Here is a 19,995-nt window from a genome sequence, read left to right as displayed (position 1 = left end):
TCCTGCACACGATAGACGTGACCCCCCCCAAGAGCTGGACGTAAATCGAAACAGGTTTTAAACTGAACTCACGGGAGGGTGCTGAATAAATTCCCCTCCCTACAACGTTCTTCCTTCTCAGGCTGGAGACTGAACTACCCGACAAAGGCAAAACACAGAGCCACATCTGCCCAGTTACTGAGTTGATTAGCTGATAAAATTAAACAATGCAAATGTTGTTGGCGTGAATGTTTTTGCAAGATTATACACTGTGCGTAGGTAGCCTGAACACTCTCTGATAACAGCAACCAGTGGGCCTGAATCTAATTTTTCTAAAGCATCTGACAGGGCCTCTGGTTGCTACTTCTTACTTATGCAGATTACGATTTGAGTGACCAAGGGCAAGGCCAACGTTCTGATATTCTCCTGTTCAATAAATCTATTTTGGAAGCATCTATGACTCAGTGATCTGGATAATATTAACTCTAAAAAAGATTTATATATAATTTTTAAAAGACAGGATGCACAAAAATGCTATTTCCCTTTAAAAAAAGAAAAGGTCATATACATTTTTAAGTTCCCTGGACTGACCCTATGCTATAAACAAACAGATTTGCAGAAGGCTGCTCTCCACTGCCCTGAGATGCGCCCTCAGTTTCTCCCTTGCTTTGCTGCTTTCACTCCACCTGCTGTTGCAACGAAGCTGCCCAGACAACTCCATTCTCCCAAAACTGTTTTTTTCTTCTCTGGGTTTTTGTACTGGTTCTACAACATTTGCACGTTTCTCCAGGGAGAGAAAGCCTTGTTTACATTTTCCTCCCAATGAGGCTGCCGTAGCACCCCAGGGCAGAGCAGACGAGGGAGTGGCTGCGTTGGTGCAGAAGTGTGAGACTTTCCCTAAGCCCTGCCTACGGGGCTTTTGCTTAACCTGTGGGCAGCAGGCCTGGCTTTCCTTTCACCTCATCCCAGGAATCTATTTCTTGCTCTCTGGTGCAGGATAAGAAATTGAAGACGTCAAGGAAAAAAAAAAATGTTTTAACTATGTGTGGTGATGCATGTTAATGACACTTACACTCTAGTGATCATTTTGCAATTATACACACGCTGAATCATTATGTCGCACACCTGAAACTCACATAATGTTGTGTGTCAACTATGTATCAATTAGAAACAGAAAACTAAAGAAGTCATTAGAGAGTGCTTTCAAACGAGGTGGTATAAAGCATACGACTACACAAATTTCATCTCTAGATTCTTTCCAAAGATTGCCTTCAGAGGAGTCCTGTCTCTTTTGTTGACTAATTCTATTTTTCTTGTAAGACAATTACTGTTATAAACTAAAGCTCCCGACAAAGACTCTCTGCTCTTCTATATGCCTGGTAAATTAAGAGATGACCATCTGCTTCTGACAATACAGGCAGATCCAACTTTTCCTACGCCGCCTCATGGACTTGCCCCAGAAGGTACTCCAAATGCTTTAAGTTCATGTCTGTCAAACTGAGGGGTGCACATCCCAGGAACTGAACATGACAAAGGAGTGATGGAACACTTTAAAGTCAATGAATAAACACTAGATATCTAGAAAAAACACTTCTAAAGTAGAGTGAACAGGTATATTATGAAACAAAACACCAACTTTTGTTAATTTCTAGGATAAAGCATAAAAATTCAAATAAATGTTGGGCTTACTGCAGTTGCCTTTTGCTATGGAATCCAGGCCCCAAAAGGCCTCACTCCACTCAGCGTTAAAGCTAAGTGGAAAAGTTTGAGAATCACCGCCTTAAGTAATTACTGAGGTCTCCCTCCAGTTTCTACCTCTGTTATAAATGAAAGTCACGACACTAGTACACATGTATACAGCATGAAATAAACTAAGGCAACAATCTGTAAGAATTGAGCAACAAAATGATGGAAGTGATGATGTGTATTACTTTGTACTCAAATTTGTTTTTAACTCTAAAAGTAGTAACTGTGTCCCTACTAATTCAAAGTTTAGGCCTCGCAACCCTACACAAATAAAGAGGAATAGTTCTTACTGCAATGCCTTAGAAATCTGGCACATGTACGCTTCATAACAATTATCAAAATTTACAAGAAAATTAATCTGGTCCACTTAGTGATACATATAATTTGGTACTTGCTGTTCCCTCTGCTTGGAACACTCGTCCCTTCAGTTCTCTACTCTGCTGATTCTTTTTTAGCCTTTATACTCAACTCGTCAGTGATAACCAACCCCCTGCAAGCCTTCTATAAATGTCGTCATCCTGTTTGTTTCCTTTAAAGCCATTACTACAATTTGCAGTTATCCAGGAATTTACTCTTTATCATCTGTGTGCTTCTTCCCAACAGAATGGACCAGAACCTTGTCTTATTTATTGCCACAGCCCCAACTCTCTTGAGTGTCACTCAATAAACTTTTTGGAACGAAAGGCTGCTGCATAGTATTTAAAAATTAAAAAGCAGACATTTCTCACAGATTTTTTAAAGTCTAAAAAATCAGACTGTGGAGCTATTATAATCTGGCTCTCTTTTCTTACAAACCTAAAAAGAAACTGAGGTTCGGCAACTCCTAGAAAATCTTTTTAGGATTCCAAACTAGGGGTGGAGCCAGGACTCATCTTCCATTTCCCTTGTCTTCCACGCCAGGGTGCTTTCCAAACCAAGCGCACTTTATTAGTCCTGCAGGATGTATAAACAGTGTTGAATATGCATGAAAACCAATTGTTTGCTTCTTTTCCCATCAATTGCCCTTTTTCTTTTTCTTTTTCTTTTTTTTTGCCCACTATAGTGGAGATATCACATGCTAAGAAGGCTGATCTCTGTGCCATGTGCAGACAAGATGGAACACCATTAAAATCCAATGCTGTTCCACAGCATGAACTATGAGCTTCACCTCCACTGCAGCCACGGCCAGAGAGCCACTAGATTGACTACAGAAAGTCACAAAGTGTGTCTGAAGCCAGGAGAAGTCAATCCCATAGGCACCGATCTCTCACACATCCAAAAAACAATTTAATACATACTTGGGTAGCTATGCCTATTTTCCTCAAAGAAATCAAATTTAAACTCCAGGGACCAGATAAAAAAAATCCTAGGAAAAGAGAAGGGTCACATATGCAAGTACCGTGAACAGTCACAAGTTACAAATCCACTGGAAACTCCCAGAGAAGGACATGGGGACTGATGTGGAATCAGATCTATTTATTGAGCTCACAGGCAGGTAGCAGGTAACTAAGCCACCATGTCTGATGATAAAACATTTCTCCCTAGAAGAAACAGGGGTCATGCACAACTTCTTTCTAACCTCCTGAAATAGCTGGAGTGTTTTGCAGTGGCTAGGCCAAAGTTCCTCCCTCCAGACTGCTGCACTTTGTTGCCCGGAGTTCCCAGGCTTAAAGTTGGGGCTCAAAATTTACCTTGTCAGGATCCATGCACAGGTGAACCCACGCTACTCTCTAACCCTGCAACACGATGGCTGACTTGTCTTCTCTGGGCCAGGACATTTTTATTATTTTGAAATCAGCTGTTTCTTCCTGTATATTTGCCGTGTCGGTGTGTTAGACAAGCCCTAGCACTGGTCTCTATTTTCCAACTAACTTGACACAGAGTCTCATTCCTGGACGTGACAATGCTGAAATAAAATTCACACGTGTGCAGAACAGGTTTTACCCTGATCAAATTTCTCAATCTTAAAAGTGAGGCCCCCAAATTACCTGCTATGTAACACTGGCAAATCTGCCTTGTGAATTCATGCCATAATGCTATTAATTCTGTACTTTTAAAAAAGAACATGAGATTAATTTTAAAACTAAGCAAGATGATAGTACTCAATACAAATTGAGAAAAAGGTAAATTGTAAATCCTATTAGTTGCAAAGTTTAAGATATTTACCCGAGCATGGGTAAATCCTAAATGTTATTAGGATTCAATCGGTAACACAGTATTTTTTTTTTAAACCTGTGCCAAATGTGTATATAAAGCAATATTTTATTTTTACCCAAGAAAAAGTGCCCTATTTTAACTCCAAAAGACTTCTCATAAAAACTAAAGCAGATGCGGGTAATTACAATCTTAAGTACCTCAAATCTCTTAAAAAAACATTCCAAGTCATCATGAAACTCAAATAGTGCACATTGTCAATGGCTCTGTGGCTATACCAGTCAGAGAAATTTTTAAGTAGTCCAAATGAAGCTACATGGTCAACGCTCTATAGTCAAATCAGTGGTATCCCTACCCCTACACAGGAAGGCTTTTTTTTTATTAAGTTGTTGTCCTACCCTTTACATAACAAAAGCTCATGTTCTAAATAGTATTTAATATAACCTAATAACCTGAAAAGTTTTTCCACTCACACATTATTAGTACAAGAGCTTCAAGCATACTGATTACTACAAAAACAAGCTCATATTTCATGCAAGCCACAGCCGAGAGAAATTCACACAGGAGCATAAATGAAGGTATTTGTAATTTAAATGAACATTTAAAATAGTATTTTTAAATTAACACAATGTTCAACTCAATAAAAGTGAATTATTTTGTTAAAAGCAAAATTCTCTTTAATACTCGCACTAACCTCTTACTCTGGAAATGCTGACAGTGCCAGGCACATGGGGTATATGCTCACCAACCTGTTTGTTAAAAATGACCTTGACCTAGATTTGGCTCAGTTCACTGGGGCTCTAACCTGAGCAAGAGAATAACAACACTGCACTACTGTATTGCATATATATAATCGAGAGTAATCGGGTGTGGCTAACAATGGTCACCAGCTTCTGCACAGTCTTTATTCTATTGTTTCAGGAAAGCACAACATTCAGCTCCACCAAAAATAACAGCAGGGGAAGGTGAGTGAACATACCTTCCAAGACCTGTGTGACATACATCAATATATGAGTGTGGGTGTTTGCCTTTTTGTAAGTGTGAAAAATAATTTGACTAACACAAGTCACCATTTCCACTCGGGTTTCCAATTAATGTAGGGGCAAAAGGAAAGTTGGGAGAAAATGAGACAATTTTGGGAATTGTGAATCTAGCAGGGTAATAGTTATTGTTGAGAAATGTATTATAAAATGTCTACCTCACATCACATACATCCTGCAAATCACTTACCCAAATCAGACTGTCAAGATTAGAGATCCTGCCTGAGATTTTATAAAACGCTACATGATTTCTTCTCCAAAAAGAAATTCACCAACATAAATGGACTAGAAACTTTTTTTTTTTTTTTGGTTTTCTGACAAGGTGAAATTTTGATTAGACAATTAAACATTTTAATGAAAACAGGGAAACACAAAATGATTCCAAAACTAGGATCTGAAGATATTCTTAATCTTTTTTTTTTTTTTTTTAAGATTTTATTTATTTATTCATGAGAGACAGAGAGAGAGGCAGAGGGAGAAGCAGGCTCCCAAGGAGCAGGGAGCCCGATGCGGGACTCGATCCCAGGACGCTGGGATCATGACAAGATATTCTTATTCTTTATAAAACCTGACTGGAAATTAATGTAACACATGTAAACAAGGTATTTCCTTTTACTAAAGTGATTTATTTTAAATAGTTCACACTATGACTTTTTCGTTAATAGGGAAGGTCAATATGCATATTTATCTTTATATATATTTATATATAAAATATACATATACTCAAAAATTATCGCCCACACACAAAATGATGACAACCATGTCAAGTATATCCAATTTTGAAATAAAAGAGGCTCTACAAAAATAAAAATAGTAATTATATGACGATAGCGATATAATGGGGATGGGTTTTCTTTCTTTTATAACATACTACTTTTAAAACTGAATTAAAATATATTTTGAGGGCGCCTGGGTGGCTCAGTTGGTTAAGCGACTGCCTTCAGCTCAGGTCATGATCCTGGAGTCCCTGGATCGAGTCCCGCATCGGGCTCCCTGCTCGGCAGGGAGTCTGCTTCTCTCTCTGACCCTCCCCCTCTCATGCTCTCTCATTCTCACTCTCAAATAAATAAATAAAATCTTTAAAAAAAATAAATAAATAAAATAAAATATATTTTGATTTGGTTATATACATAAAATCGCTACATCATTTAGAGATATTAAATAACAGAAGAATACAGTTTCTAAATAAAACCACTATGTGGTTTTAAAATTAATGTAAGTACAAAACCCACATACCTGAGCCAACCTCTTTTTCCTCTTCTTCAATGTTGTTTTTGATGCTATCATATTCCTCATCAATGGTCTGGTTACCACGCATCTGAGATAAAATTCTACGGGCCTTCTGAGTCTGTCCTTTCTGAATCAGCCATCGAGGGCTTTCAGGTAGAAAGAGGAAGCCAAAAAACTGTATAACTGCTGGAATTGCTGCAAGTCCCAACATGTACCTGTAATAAGAAATCCACAAATTATTGTAAAATTTGGACTTATCAGTATGATTAAAAGGTTTGTGTTCACCACACTGGGAATAGTATCTCATGTTAAATTAGAATGATTTTCCATGTGTGTGTCCAGAAAAAAGAATATTTTTATGCTCTAGTGAGAAACTGAAAAATGAAAAACATCTGATCACATAAATTACAGTAAAAAGGAGCAAAAGTCATAATAATTATGTATATACGTTCTAACCACACATATCATGCAAAAACATCATAAACACCATCCCTTCCTAATATACATATAATTCTGTATTTTACAATAGAAAATGAGGCTAACACAAAACTCTGATAATCTGTTTAAAAAGATATATTTTTCATTAAGATAAACGTCCCAAACTATTTATTGTTTTGCTCCATGAATGATCAGTAATGATTTCATTTTGCCATCAAGCATCATGTTCATCCTCATTAACTAAGGAGAAGCCCAGAGTAGAAAAGGATAGTCAGAAGCAAATAATCATTATTAAAATGACAGAAGTGTAGTAAATAAGCATATCACTTTAAATCCATCAGAGAAATAACAAAAATAGTATTATGAGTACATCAATATCAAAGATCTCTCCAAAATTATTCTGACCACTGGAACGATCTCCTAACATCTCTTTGATGTTAGGCCTCCATCTTTTTGAATTGAGGGGTTTGATTAGATAAACTGCGAGGTCGCTTTCAAATGGGAACTTCTATGGATCTAGGACACTTGTACGTTTTCTGTTGATCCAAATTCCCTGGGTATATTCCATGGCAGATTTATGATGGTAGAGCTCAGAAAGCCAACTCTGATTACATAACAACCATACTCACTGATATACATAAATCAATTAGAAGTCACTTGACTCAATACACTTTTCAAAGCTATTCCAACATTTAAGCTATGTTAAACCCAAAGTAGAGTAAGCAGCCTTGAAGCCTCCAGATATAAAATGTGTGAAATAAGTCCATTACTTTTCAAACAAAATTCATTTTAATTCCAAGAACAGCAGGAAAAAAAATACAATTGTCACATGGGTGTTAAAACTACCTCTCACTCCAAGATATTTGCAAACGACGTATCTGATAAAGGTTTATCAGTATCCAAAATGTATAAAGAACTTTCCAAACTTAACATCTAAAAACTAAATAATCCAGTTAAGAAATGGGCAGAGGACATAAATAGACATTTTTCCAAAAAAGACATACAGATGGCTAACAGATATATGGAAAGATGCTCAACATCACTCATCATCAGGGAACTACAAATCAAAACTACAGTGAGATACCTTGTCAGGATGGCTAAAATTAACACAGGAAATGAGAGGTGCTGGCAAGGATGTGGAGAAAGGGGAACCCTCTTACACTGTTGGTGAGAATGCAAACTGGTGTAGCCACTCTGGAGTACAGTATGGAAGTTCCTCAAAAAGTTAAAAATAGAACTACCCTACGACCCAGCAAATGCACTACCAGGTATTTACCCAAGGATTAAAAAAATACTGATTTGAAGGAACAAGTGCACCCGGATGTTTGCAGCAGCACTATCAACAGTAGCCAAATTACAGAAGGGCCAACATATCCCACTGACTGATAAATGGATAAAGAAGATGTGGAAAATATATACAATGGAATGTTACTCAGCCATAAAAAATAATGAAATCTTGCCATTTGCAAAGACATGGATGGAGCTAGAGTGTATTATGCTAAGTGAAATAAGTCAGAGAAAGACAAATACTACATGATTTCACTCATATGTGGAATTTAAGAAAGGAAACAAATGAACATAGGTATAAAAAAAGAAAGAGGCAAACCATAAAAACAAAGTCTTAACTGTAGAGAAACCCCTGGCCAGACTTATCAAAAAGAGAAATTACCCAAATAAATAAAATCATGCACAAAAGAGGAGAGATCACACCAACACCAAAGAAATACAATTATAAGAACATATTATGAGCAACTCTATGCCAGCAAATTAGATAACCTGGAAGAAATGGATGAATTCCTAGAGATGTATCAACTACCAAAACTGAACCAGGATGAAACAGAAAATCTGAACAGACCTATAACCACTAAGGAAATTGAAGCAGTCATCAAAAATCTCCCAATAAACAAAAGCCCAGGGCCAGATGGCTTCCCAGGGGAATTCTACCAAACATTTCAGGAAGAATTAATACCTATTCTTCTGAAACTGTTCCAAAAAATAGAAATGGAAGGAAAACTTCCAAACTCGTTTTATGAGGCCACCATTATCCTGATCCCAAAACCAGACAAAGACCCCATCAAAAAGGAGAATTACAGACCAATATCCTTGATGAACATGCATGCAAAAATTCTCACCAAAATACTAGCCAATAGGATCCCACAGTACATTAAAAGGATTATTCATCACAACCAAGTGGGATTTATCCCTGGGTTTGGTTGGTTCAACATCCACAAATCAATCAATGTGATACATTAATAAAAGAAAGAACAAGAACCATATGATCCTCTCAATAGATGCAGAAAAAGCATTTGACAAAGTATAGCATCCTTTCTTGATCAAACTCTTCAGAGTATACGGATAGAGAGTACATACCTCAATATCATAAAAGCCATCTACGAAAAACCTACAGTGAATATCATTCTCAATGGGGAAAAACTGAGAGCTTTCCCCCTAAGGTCAGGAACACGGCAGGGATGTCCACTATCACCACTGCTATTCAACATAATACCAGAAGTCCTAGCCACAGCAATCAGACAACAAAAAGAAAAAAAAGGCATCCAAATCGGCAAAGAAGAAGTCAAACTCTCACTCTTCGCAGAAGATATGATACTTTATGTGGAAAACCCAAAAGACTCCACCCCAAAACTGCTAGAACTCATACAGGAATTCAGTAAAGTGGCAGGATATAAAATCAATGCACAGAAATCAGTGGCATTCCTATACACCAACAACAAGACAGAAGAAAGAGAAATTAAGGAGTCAATCCTATTTACAATTGCACCCAAATCCATAAGATACCTAGGAATAAATCTAGCCAAAGAGGCAAAGAATCTGTACTCAGAAAACAATAAAATACTCATGAAAGAAATTGAGGGAGACACAAAGAAATGGAAAAACGTTCCATGCTCATGGATTGGAAGAACAAGTATTGTGAAGATGTCAATACTACCTAGAGCAATCTACACATTTAATGCAATCCTTATCAAAATAACATACACTTTTTTCAAAGAAATGGAACAAATAATCCTAAAATTTGTATGGAACCAGAAAAGACCTCGCATAGCCAGAGGAATGTTGAAAAAGAAAAGCAAAGCTGGTGGCATCGCAATTCTGGACTTCCAGCTCTATTACAAAGCTGTCATCATCAAGACAGTATGGTCCTGGCATAAAAACAGACACATCGATCAATGGAACAGAATAGAGAGCCCAGAAATGGACCCTCAACTCTAGGGTCAACTAATCTTCAACAAAGCAGGAAAGAATGTCCAATGGAACAAAGACAGTCTCTTCAACAAATGGTGTTGGGAAAATTGTTCAGTCACATGCAGAAGAATGAAACCGGACCATTTCCTTACACCACACACAAAAATAGACCAAAATGGTTGAAAGACCTCAATGTGAGGCAGGAGTCCATCAAAATCCTAAAGGAGAACACAGGCAGCAACCTCTTTGACCTCAGCCACAGCAACTTCTTCCTAGAAACATCGCCAAAGGCAAGGGAAGCAAGGGCAAAGATGAACTATTGGGACTTATCAAGATAAAAAGCTTTTGCACAGCAAAGGAAACAGTCAACAAAACCAAAAGACAACCGACAGAATGGGAAAAGATACTTGCGAATGAAATATCAGATAAAGGGCTAGTATCCAAAATCTATAAAGAACTTATCAAACTCAACACCCAAAGAACAAATGATCCAATCAAGAAATGGGCAGAAGACATGAACAGACATTTCTGCAAAGAAGACATCCAAATGGCCAACAGACACATGAAAAAGTGCTCAACATTGCTTGGCATCAAGGAAATCCAAATCAAAGCCTCAATAAGATACCACCTCACACCAGTCAGAATGGCTAAAATTAACAAGTCAGGAAATGATAGATGTTGGTGGGGATGCAGAGAAAGGGGAACCCTCCTACACTATTGGTGGGAACACAAGCTGGTGCAGCCACTCTGGAAAACAGTATGGAGGTTCCTCAAAAAGTTGCAAACTGAGCTACCCTATGACCCAGAAATTGCACTACTGGGTATTTACCCCAAAGATACAAATGTAGGGATCCGAAGGGGTACGTGCACCCCGATGTTTATAGCAGCAATGTTCACAATAGCCAAACTATGAAAAGAGCCAAGATGTCCATGGATAGATGAATGGATAAAGAAGATATGGTATATATATACAATGGAATATTATGCAGCCATCAAAAGGAATGAAATCTTGCCATTTGCAATGGCGTGGATGGACCTGGAGGGTATTATGTTGAGCAAAATAAGTCAATCAGAGAAAGACACGTATCATATGATCTCACTGATAGGAGGAATTCTTAATTTCAGGAAATACACTGAGGGTTGCTGGAGTGGTGGGGGGGTGGGAGGGATGGGGTGGCTGGGTGATAGATATTGGGGAGGGTATGTGCTATGGTGAGTGCTGTGAATTGGGTAAGACTGTTGAATCACAGACCTGTACCTCTGAAACAAATTATACATTATATGTTAAAAAAAAAAAAAAAGAAGAAGAAGAAGATAGCAGGAGGGAAAAATGAAGGGGGGGAATCTGAGGGGGAGACGAACCATGAGAGACTATGGACTCTGAGAAACAAACTGAGGGTTCTAGAGGGGAGGAGGGTGGGGGGATGGATTAGCCTAGTGATGGGTATTAAAGAGGGCACGTACTGAATGGAGCACTGGGTGTTATACGAAAACAATGAATCATGGAACACTACATCAAAAACTAATGATGTAATGTATGGTGATTAACATAATAAAATAAAATAAAATAAATTGAACAAAAAAAACACAAAAAACTATAGAGAACAAACTGAGGGTTGCTGGAAGGGAGGAAGTGGTGGGGGAGGCGGGGAGGAATGGTCTAAATGGGTGATGGGTATTTAAGAGAGTGCCTGTTATGATGAGCAGTGGGTGTTGTATGTAATCACTAAATTCTACTCCTGAAATTAATATTTCACTACATGTTAACTGGGCTTTAAATAAAAACTTGAACCAAAACAAACAAAAAAAAGAGTATCTCTCACTCCAAACAGCTGCTAAAAATACACATGGAAACAGAAAAATTAAGATTTTTAAAAGTAAACAAAGTTTTTATGACTGAATCATTTGGCTTACAGTATTGAATAAAATCTCATTAAAAGTGTTTTATACTTTAATCCATAGGCTGTGATAATTATACCAATACTTAATCATTCCTTCCTCTGTTAACCTACAAAACAGTGTTTAACCTCCACTTACGTCAGTATACCTTGTATTATATACCTGTCCCATTTGATAGTGTATTTAACTTTGTATTTGACAAAGAACCTAATAAAATACCTTGCACACAGTAGGCACTTAGTAAATATTTTAAGAAACATACAAAAGCAGCTATACATCTAAACTTCCTGTATTAGCTAGATAGAAAATAAGTATACTTCACATTTGTATAGCACTGGTTCATGTAGCAATTCTTCTGGATCATTTAGCTCTGCAAACTTAGTTGCAAGGTAATTCCTTCCAATTAAACTGTTTGTTATTCCAGATATAATCAGACTTTTTCTGAAGAAGATGTCTCATCTGAAAACCAGATGAGAGCTGAGATTGGCTCACACAAATGCATGCTTGTGGCAGCTTCCTCTTAAGATGCTAACTTGTACAACCAAATGTGTTACTTTAATGTATGTTTTATTGCTATAAATGAATGACATTTTTATTGACTTGTGTTCTCTTGAAGAAAAGGTTATACACAATTGTATTGCCAATTACTGCCAATTATGTAAAAGAAAAGCGATAAAAGACAAATACCAAATATATTGGATTAGGAAATAAATTTCTAAAATCCTAAAAATGGAAGCCTATGTGTCATTTCTCTATATTTTTCATGATCTTTCCTTTTTCAAGGAAACCCCCTTAGTGATGAATTAAGATTAAAGGGCTGCACAGGGTACTTCAAAGCAGCACTTGAAATGAATATAGAAACTGAAACATTTTCAGGCCAAAAGATGCCCACATAATACTGTGCACTTTATTACTCACTATTTAATCTTAGGACATGGTATTTCTAAAAACTAAAAGAAAAGGAGAAGGGAAGAAAAGGGAAACACAAAAAGAAAATTGCAAAAATACATATTAGCGTGTTTCTAAAGCAAGCTATAGAAGACAGGCTACTTCAGCTTTCCAGTCCTTTAAAATCCAAGAGTCTAGGTCTGAAATATACAATTCAATGCCCTAACACTAAGGTGGGTGGCACCCAGCTGCCAACCTTTAAGGATATTGAAGCCTGGTTCCAGAGACTAGGCAAAATAAAACATGTTTTATACATTTACGTCCTAATGCTGCTCTTCTAGAAGTAAAACAAAGCTTATTTTACTACATTTTGATTACCTTTCATGATGTACAGAATTTGCTGCCCCAAAATGAGTCTCTTTGGCATAATGATTATTTTAGGCTGATTATCTTTAAGAAACTGCAAACACAGCAAAAGCTCTGAAAACCAAATAGAAGTTACCCTTTTGTAAGAAGCATTTACATTTACAAGGGAAACCTCCATTTATAAGGGTGTCTCCTTCTACCAGGAGGAGAGAGATGACTTAGTCTTCAGAAATCTTATCAAAGAAGGTAAAACTTAAATCTGTATCACAACCTTACCCTTGTTTACTGTGCTTTTCCTGGTAACCTGTCTTAACTGACTCCCCACCCCCAACATCCTTTTTTGTCTATAGATGAAGATGGTGATGGCTTTGGCCATTTTGGGGAGTTATTCAGTTTTATGTGGGTCTCTCCCATTTATACAGGAAGTATACAGGTCATTAAACTTTTGTCTCTTATTAAGTGACCTCATGTCAATTTAATTCTCTGACCAGGCAGAGGAACTCTGAAGGGTGGAGGAAATGTTTTCTTCCCAAACAATGATAAAAGTATTTTGATAATAATAAATTTCCAAGGCTCTGTAGAGACCAAATACATAAGATGAGGGGGTAGCTGTGGTTTATGATGGGAAGAGCACAGGAACAGACCTGGGTTCTCTATTCAGCCCTGGGCATACTAACCACAAAACCCTTGTCTAGTTATTTAATATTTTAACACACAGGTGACAGCATCTATTTCATAGGACTGCTGAGAGAATTAAATGAAACCATACAGTTGGTACCTAGAACAGAGAGGGCACCCAGTAAAAACTGTTTTTACCTCCCTGACTCCCTCACCTATCAATTTAATGCAACTTATCTATAGTGGCTGTATCATCCACCCAAAAGTCAGTAGGTAGAACTAACCAATTTCTTTCTTGAAGAAAAACTGTTGCTCTGATGATGTACAGATTGGAGAACAGGAAAAAAATAAAGAGATTGCTTTGCTGTGTTACTGATGAAAATTGTATCATGAGACTAAAAGAGCAAGAACTCTATAGGCTTAGTTAAGGCAGTATGTATTTGGGGCTCACTCTGAGTCCTTGAAATCCAAGGAAATCAGGAACCACATGAATGACAAAAAATATACTAATAAGACAAACAGTCTATTGACAAACCAGGGCAGTCAATCCCACAAAGAAGTGTTACCTACTGATATGGGAGATCTCATTATTATAAGTTAAATCAAGGGTTCTAAACCCTGGCTTCACATTAGGAAGAGAGGGGAGGGAGACTTTTAAAACATACCAGTGTCCAGGCCCTACCCACCCAGGATTTTGATTAATTGGTCTGGGCTCCAGGCCCAGGAAATTCTATTAAAAGCTCCCCAGGTGGTGCTAATGTGCAGTTAGGGCTAAGAACCACTGATCTAAGTGTTTTTAAAAACCCAGGGGGTGAAAGTGAACAGTAATCGCCCAAGGTCCATACTATAAGGCAAAGGCTATTTATCTTCTGGAGGCACACCAAGCTGACAGAAAGGGAAAGTAGGTTGACTGGAGCAAAAATGCCAAGCTTTCAGGAATTCTAAAATTCTTTAGACTCTTCTGTGGCATCCTGATCACTCACAGAGATATCTTTTTAAACTTTCTCAAGTGAAGTGAACAGATGAGCTATTTTCTGGTCCAACTAGCTATATCAGCACCTGCCTACCAGAAAACTAAGGATGGGCCCTCAAATGGTGAGCAATGCTTTCAAACGGTGTGGCTGGGACAGCTACCACCAAAGGAGACAAGCCCAGCTATTTTACCTCAGGTTAAGCCTTCTTCCCAGTGCCAAGAACCAAAGCTCTGTGAATCCAAGATCCAGCATTCCCAGGTGACAGCCCTTCCCCTGGTGGTACCCCACATAAAACCAAATAGGTCCTGCCTGGAATCCATATTTGCCACCATTCTTGTTTTAAAGGAATCATACTGCTCTCACCTACAACCCTGAAGAAAGTATCCTCTAAAAGATGGCCATGTGAGATACAGAACTGTGTAGTTCATAATTGCCCTACTTCTCTGATAAGAAAATGGTTATCTGATAACATAGTCTACTGATAACATGATGAACACATTACTTATTCTCTAGTAGTTCCACAGGGTGATGATTATGTTCCAAATACATTTTAAAAAAATCTACTTGAATGGAGCTTAGACATGTAATCACTTAATAGTGGCAATAGTAATAGCTAATACACAGCACTAGTTACTATATGCCAAACACTGTTCAAAGGGCTTAAGAAACATTAATTTGTCTTCACAACGACCCTATGAAGTGGGTATCATTATTTTAAAGACAAAGAAACCAGGTATAAATTAGATGAAGAACTGGTATGCAGTGGAACTAGGATTAAAATCTAGGTACTCTTGGGGCACCTGGGTGGCTCAGTCAGTTAAGCATCTGGCTCTTGATTTCAGCTCAGGTCATGATCTCAGGGTCCTGGGGTCAAGCCCTGTGTCAGGCTCCATGCTCAGCAGGGAGTCTGCTTGAGATTCTCTCTCCCTCTCCCTCTGCCCCTCCCCACCCTGCTCTCTTTCTCTAAAATAAGATCTTTTAAAAAATTGAAAAATAAAATAAAATCTAGGCAATCTGGCTTCCAATAATGTTTACTGTAAGACAAGCTATAATAAATGTTTAGTGATTAGTTAACTTAATTTTGCAGAAATTCTCCCACAGAACTGTGCAATAATTTACCTTAACCTCATGTTTAAAGACTTTCGAGGATCACTTTAAGTTTTATTATTCACTCACCTCTGTTAAATGTATTAAAGCACTGCAGAATAACATGGCAAAGGGGCTACCTGGGAACAGTCACCCCCAGTCATACAGAGCACAGTACCTGACACAAAGGCACCCATGGGAAGGGAAAACACAGACTTGCTGGTGGCAAATGGAATATATTCAACTATGAAAATAATCAACTATGAATTAAAAGAAAATATTTCATTTGTATGGGCAAACTTGTACTGCTTGAACACGGTGCCAAACTGAATTTGAATTTCATTTTCAACATACACATACATTTTTCATGTAGGGAAAATATAGGTAACATGGCCGGAGATAGTTTAAAAGATGACTGGGTGCAAAAAAAAAAAAAAATTTTTTTTGATTTGATCCTTTTAAAATATTTTATATGAGGGACATGAGAGATCTAACATTGCTTTCCACTGCATTTTGTTTTTCAATCTCTGCCTCCTAAAGGCCTCTCCAAGCTTCTCCCCTTCCAAAAGGAATTGTGCAAGAGTGAGGAATTATATCTTGCATCTACATGCTGTTTATTTTTCTCCTCTCTTTTTCCTTAAGTTCCCAATACCTTACAGTATAAGAGCTGTATGATTTATGGTTTTAATTATAAATCAAGCTATTCTAGAAAAACTATCATAGCTAAGAGAGCTGTATTACAATATATTTAAAGCAAATTGTATGCAATTGTTTTTACAGCTCTTAAGTTCTACTAAGGGAAGACACTCCACTCTGATAAGTGTGTAAAGGTTTTTTTGGACACTGCGGTCAGTTAGCCAATTATCCCAATAGACCATGAGAGCATTAAGGTGCAATTCAATAATCACTTCCTTACTGGTCTCCCAACCTCACATAGCTAAATGTATTTTTCAACCAAATCTCCACCTTATATTCTAGTCACAGAGAATCTTGCTATTTTTTAAAACACTCAGATTGGTTCAGTGACAATCTCTGAAGTTTGAATATTAGCAATATTCTCTAATATCCAATATTGTCTTAGAATACACTGAAAAAAAAAAACGTGACAAAACTGTATTTATAATTCTGATAGTTTTATTTCCATCCTGTCTTGTAGCTTGCCTTCCATTTATATTTCCTATTGATTTAGAAATCATGTTCATGTTAGCCCTTTCTGAATAGCACATAAAAGAGGAATATCATAAATATTAAGATACTAAACCTTATTCATTAAAACTCTACAGTTTCCAACTGGCATCCTTTTACATAGAACTATGAAATAAACTCAACCATTTTTTGCTGAAACAGCTCACTGAAAATAAAAAGCGTCAGCAGTTAGAATTAGTAAATTCTTCGAAAGTGTTACCTAATGAAGATTTACTGTATTGCTTGGAAAGGTAAGGCTGAATTCCTATGATCTATCTGAGCTGTTATTCTAAGATGTTTACCCAACAAACATCACCTTAATGTACATTAAGTGCCAAACTCTATGCCAATCATTAAGCATCATGAAGCACTTAAAGCAGAGATAGTGTAGTGCTGTGTAAATCCAGAAACATCCCCCAAGCTGGAACTTTCCAATATATATCATTTACCTTGTTTAGGGTAATGAAATGTTTTCCCCTTAAAAAGGCATAATCCAACCCTTTCAAACCACATTCAAGAACACTGTTCCTTCAGCCCTACATCTTGAGCTACCTGACTTCACTGTTACTTCTCATATACTTAATAATCATGAGTTATGCATTTACTAAAAGATCTCTATTACTGGATTTACAAAAGAAACGCTCACCATCATATATCAGTCACAAGACATTTACATAATAATCACCAGACAGAAATTATAATTTATGGGGAGGCCTGGATGGCTCAGTCGGTTAAGCGTCTGCCTTCAGCTCAGGTCATGATCCCAGGGTCCTAGGATCGAGACCCGCATCAGCCTCCCTACTCAGTGGGGAGTCTGCTTCTCCCTCTGCCTGCCACTCCCCCTGCTTGTATGCACGCACTCTTTCTCTCTGACAAATAAAGTCTTAAAAAAATTATAACTTATGTACTATGTTTCCACTTAATGCAAGTTTTAGATGCAAAAGGGTAACAATGAATTTAGCCACCTGCTATAACTACAACTCACCTGTTAATATATTTTTCAATTTTAGTGCAGGATTCACAACTCCATTTTAACAGATAAGAAATTAAAATAATAGAGATCCCAGGCTGGTAAATTAATTTCCTTCTGCCTTCAAAGACCACATAGAACATCAAAATTGATGACTGACATATCTGATAATCTGATGGTGGCTAGAGAGTAAACATGAGACCAAGGCTGAAAGTACATTATAAGAAAAAAAATCAGTATGTCCTAGTTGGAATCTTTCAAGTAAAACGCAGGTGATATATGATCAGCAAATGATCAACTTTTGTGTTACCTGGTGAATGAGTCTGTGTAAACTATTAACAGAAAATCTTGCCAAATATGTAAACATAAGAAAATATTAACTCTGTGTAGGTAGGGGAAATGCCTCAAAGTGATTTGATATTGGTATATCGGGTAGGTAGTTTGGTCAAGTTTATTTAGAGTGTTGTGATTATATTAGAAGCAGCAAAATATACTTACTTTGACAGAATAAGATGTGATATTAAACAAATGAATGTGTTTTGCACAGATATTAAGTAGTTTTACACTACATGGCAAAATACAATTAACTTACACAAAATGCATAGTTCTAACGTTAGAAATAATGCACACACAACCACACCCACACATATCTTTTTTTTTTTTTTTTTTTTTTTTTTTGGTCACTCTGAAAATCTTCCATATCCAAAGCTCTGGGCTAGGGATTTGGGAGATATAATGATTAGCAGACATCCTTTACTTCAAGGAGCTTATACACTAGTAATCATCAAACAAAATAGGATTATATTTAATTGCTATGACTGAGGTTTTGAGTGTAGGAACAAGGACAAAAGTTATTTCAACAGAGGCTGTTAGAAAAAGTGTCATGGCAGAAGCAACATTAAATTAGTCACTGGCCAATGCAGAAAAGGGATATAATGGAGGGAACTAACAGAAGGTGCAGGTCAACAATTTTTAGGTACAATTTCCATATAATAAAATGAAGAGATCCAAGGTATACCATTCTAACAGTTTTGAAAAATATATATGCCCTTATAACCACCATCCCAATAAAAAATCAGAACATTTCCATCATTCCAGAAATTAGTTTGATTTGCTACTATTTTGTAAGGATATTTTCGATCAGTATCTAGAGTTTTTTGTTCTTGTAATAGCTTAGGCCATATTAAAGTTATGCTGTCCTCAGAATCCAAGCTGGGAAGCATTCCTTCCATCTTTATTTTCTTAAAGCTTTTGTTTAAGCTTGGAGCTACTTCTTCCCTAAATATTTTACAGAATTCACCACTGAAACCATCTGGGCCTGGATTTTGCTTTGCAGGTAGGCTACTAATAATGATTCAATTTATTTAATAAATACAGGGGTATTCAGATTTTCCATTTTACCTTGTGTCAGTTTTCAGCAGGGTCCTGATCTTCAAGCAATATGCTCATTTCACCTAAGTTGTTGAATTTATTGGCACAAAGTCATTCAAAGTATTCCCTCATTATCCTAATAATGTCCATAGTAATGATGCACTCTTTTACTCCTGATATTGATAACTTGTGCTTTAGCTTTTTTCTTTATCAGTTTAATCAGTCATATCAGCTTATCAATTTTATGAATCTTTACAAAGAATCAACATTTTTTCTACTGCTTATCTTTCTATTACATTGACTTCTAGTCTTTATTATTTATTATATTTCTGACTAGTTGGCTCTATTATCATTATGAAATGTCCCTTTTTATCTCTGGAAATACTACTTGTCTTAAAGTCTTACTTTGTGTGATTATTAGCACCACGCTCTAACCAACTGAGCTAACCGGCCAGCCGCCACTTTGTGTGATTATTAACAAAGCCACACCAACTCTCTTATACCTGGTGTTTGTATAGTATATCTCTGCCCACTCTTTTACTTTTAACCTATCTGTGGCATCATACTTAAATTGTGTCACTTTTAGACAATATAGACTTGTGTCATGTTTTTGTGCACAATGAACATTTTTTACATTTTATAATTATTGCAATAATTGGGTTTTAAGTCTACCATTTGTTAGTTACTTGCCTTCCATTTGTTTCATCTGTTCTTTATTCTTGTGTTCTTCCTTTCTTGCCTTTGTTCAGCTTATCCAAATATTTTAAATATCCTTTTTTTTTTTTTTTTTTTTTAAAGAGAGAGTGTGAGCTGGGAGTGGAAGAGAGGCAGAGGGACAGGGTGAGGGAGAGAGAGAATCTTAAGCAGGCTC

General features: G+C 37.0%; 1 protein-coding gene across 1 annotated transcript in view; it reads right to left on the bottom strand.

Annotated features, from left to right (window-relative positions):
- Positions 1 to 19,995, bottom strand: part of SLC2A13 (solute carrier family 2 member 13) — a 359,809-nt gene that overhangs the window by 276,892 nt on the left and 62,922 nt on the right. The window contains exon 3 of the mRNA XM_035027907.1: positions 6,135 to 6,343. Coding sequence (XP_034883798.1) covers positions 6,135 to 6,343 — 209 coding nt within the window. The remainder of the gene's footprint in view (positions 1 to 6,134; positions 6,344 to 19,995) is intronic.

This window comes from Mirounga leonina, unplaced genomic scaffold, assembly GCF_011800145.1.
Source record: "Mirounga leonina isolate KUSES-001 unplaced genomic scaffold, KU_Mleo_1.0 Mir_201, whole genome shotgun sequence".
Lineage (NCBI taxonomy): Eukaryota > Metazoa > Chordata > Mammalia > Carnivora > Phocidae > Mirounga > Mirounga leonina.
Note: the sequence above shows the minus strand (reverse complement) of the source record. Positions and strands in the feature narration are given on the sequence as shown.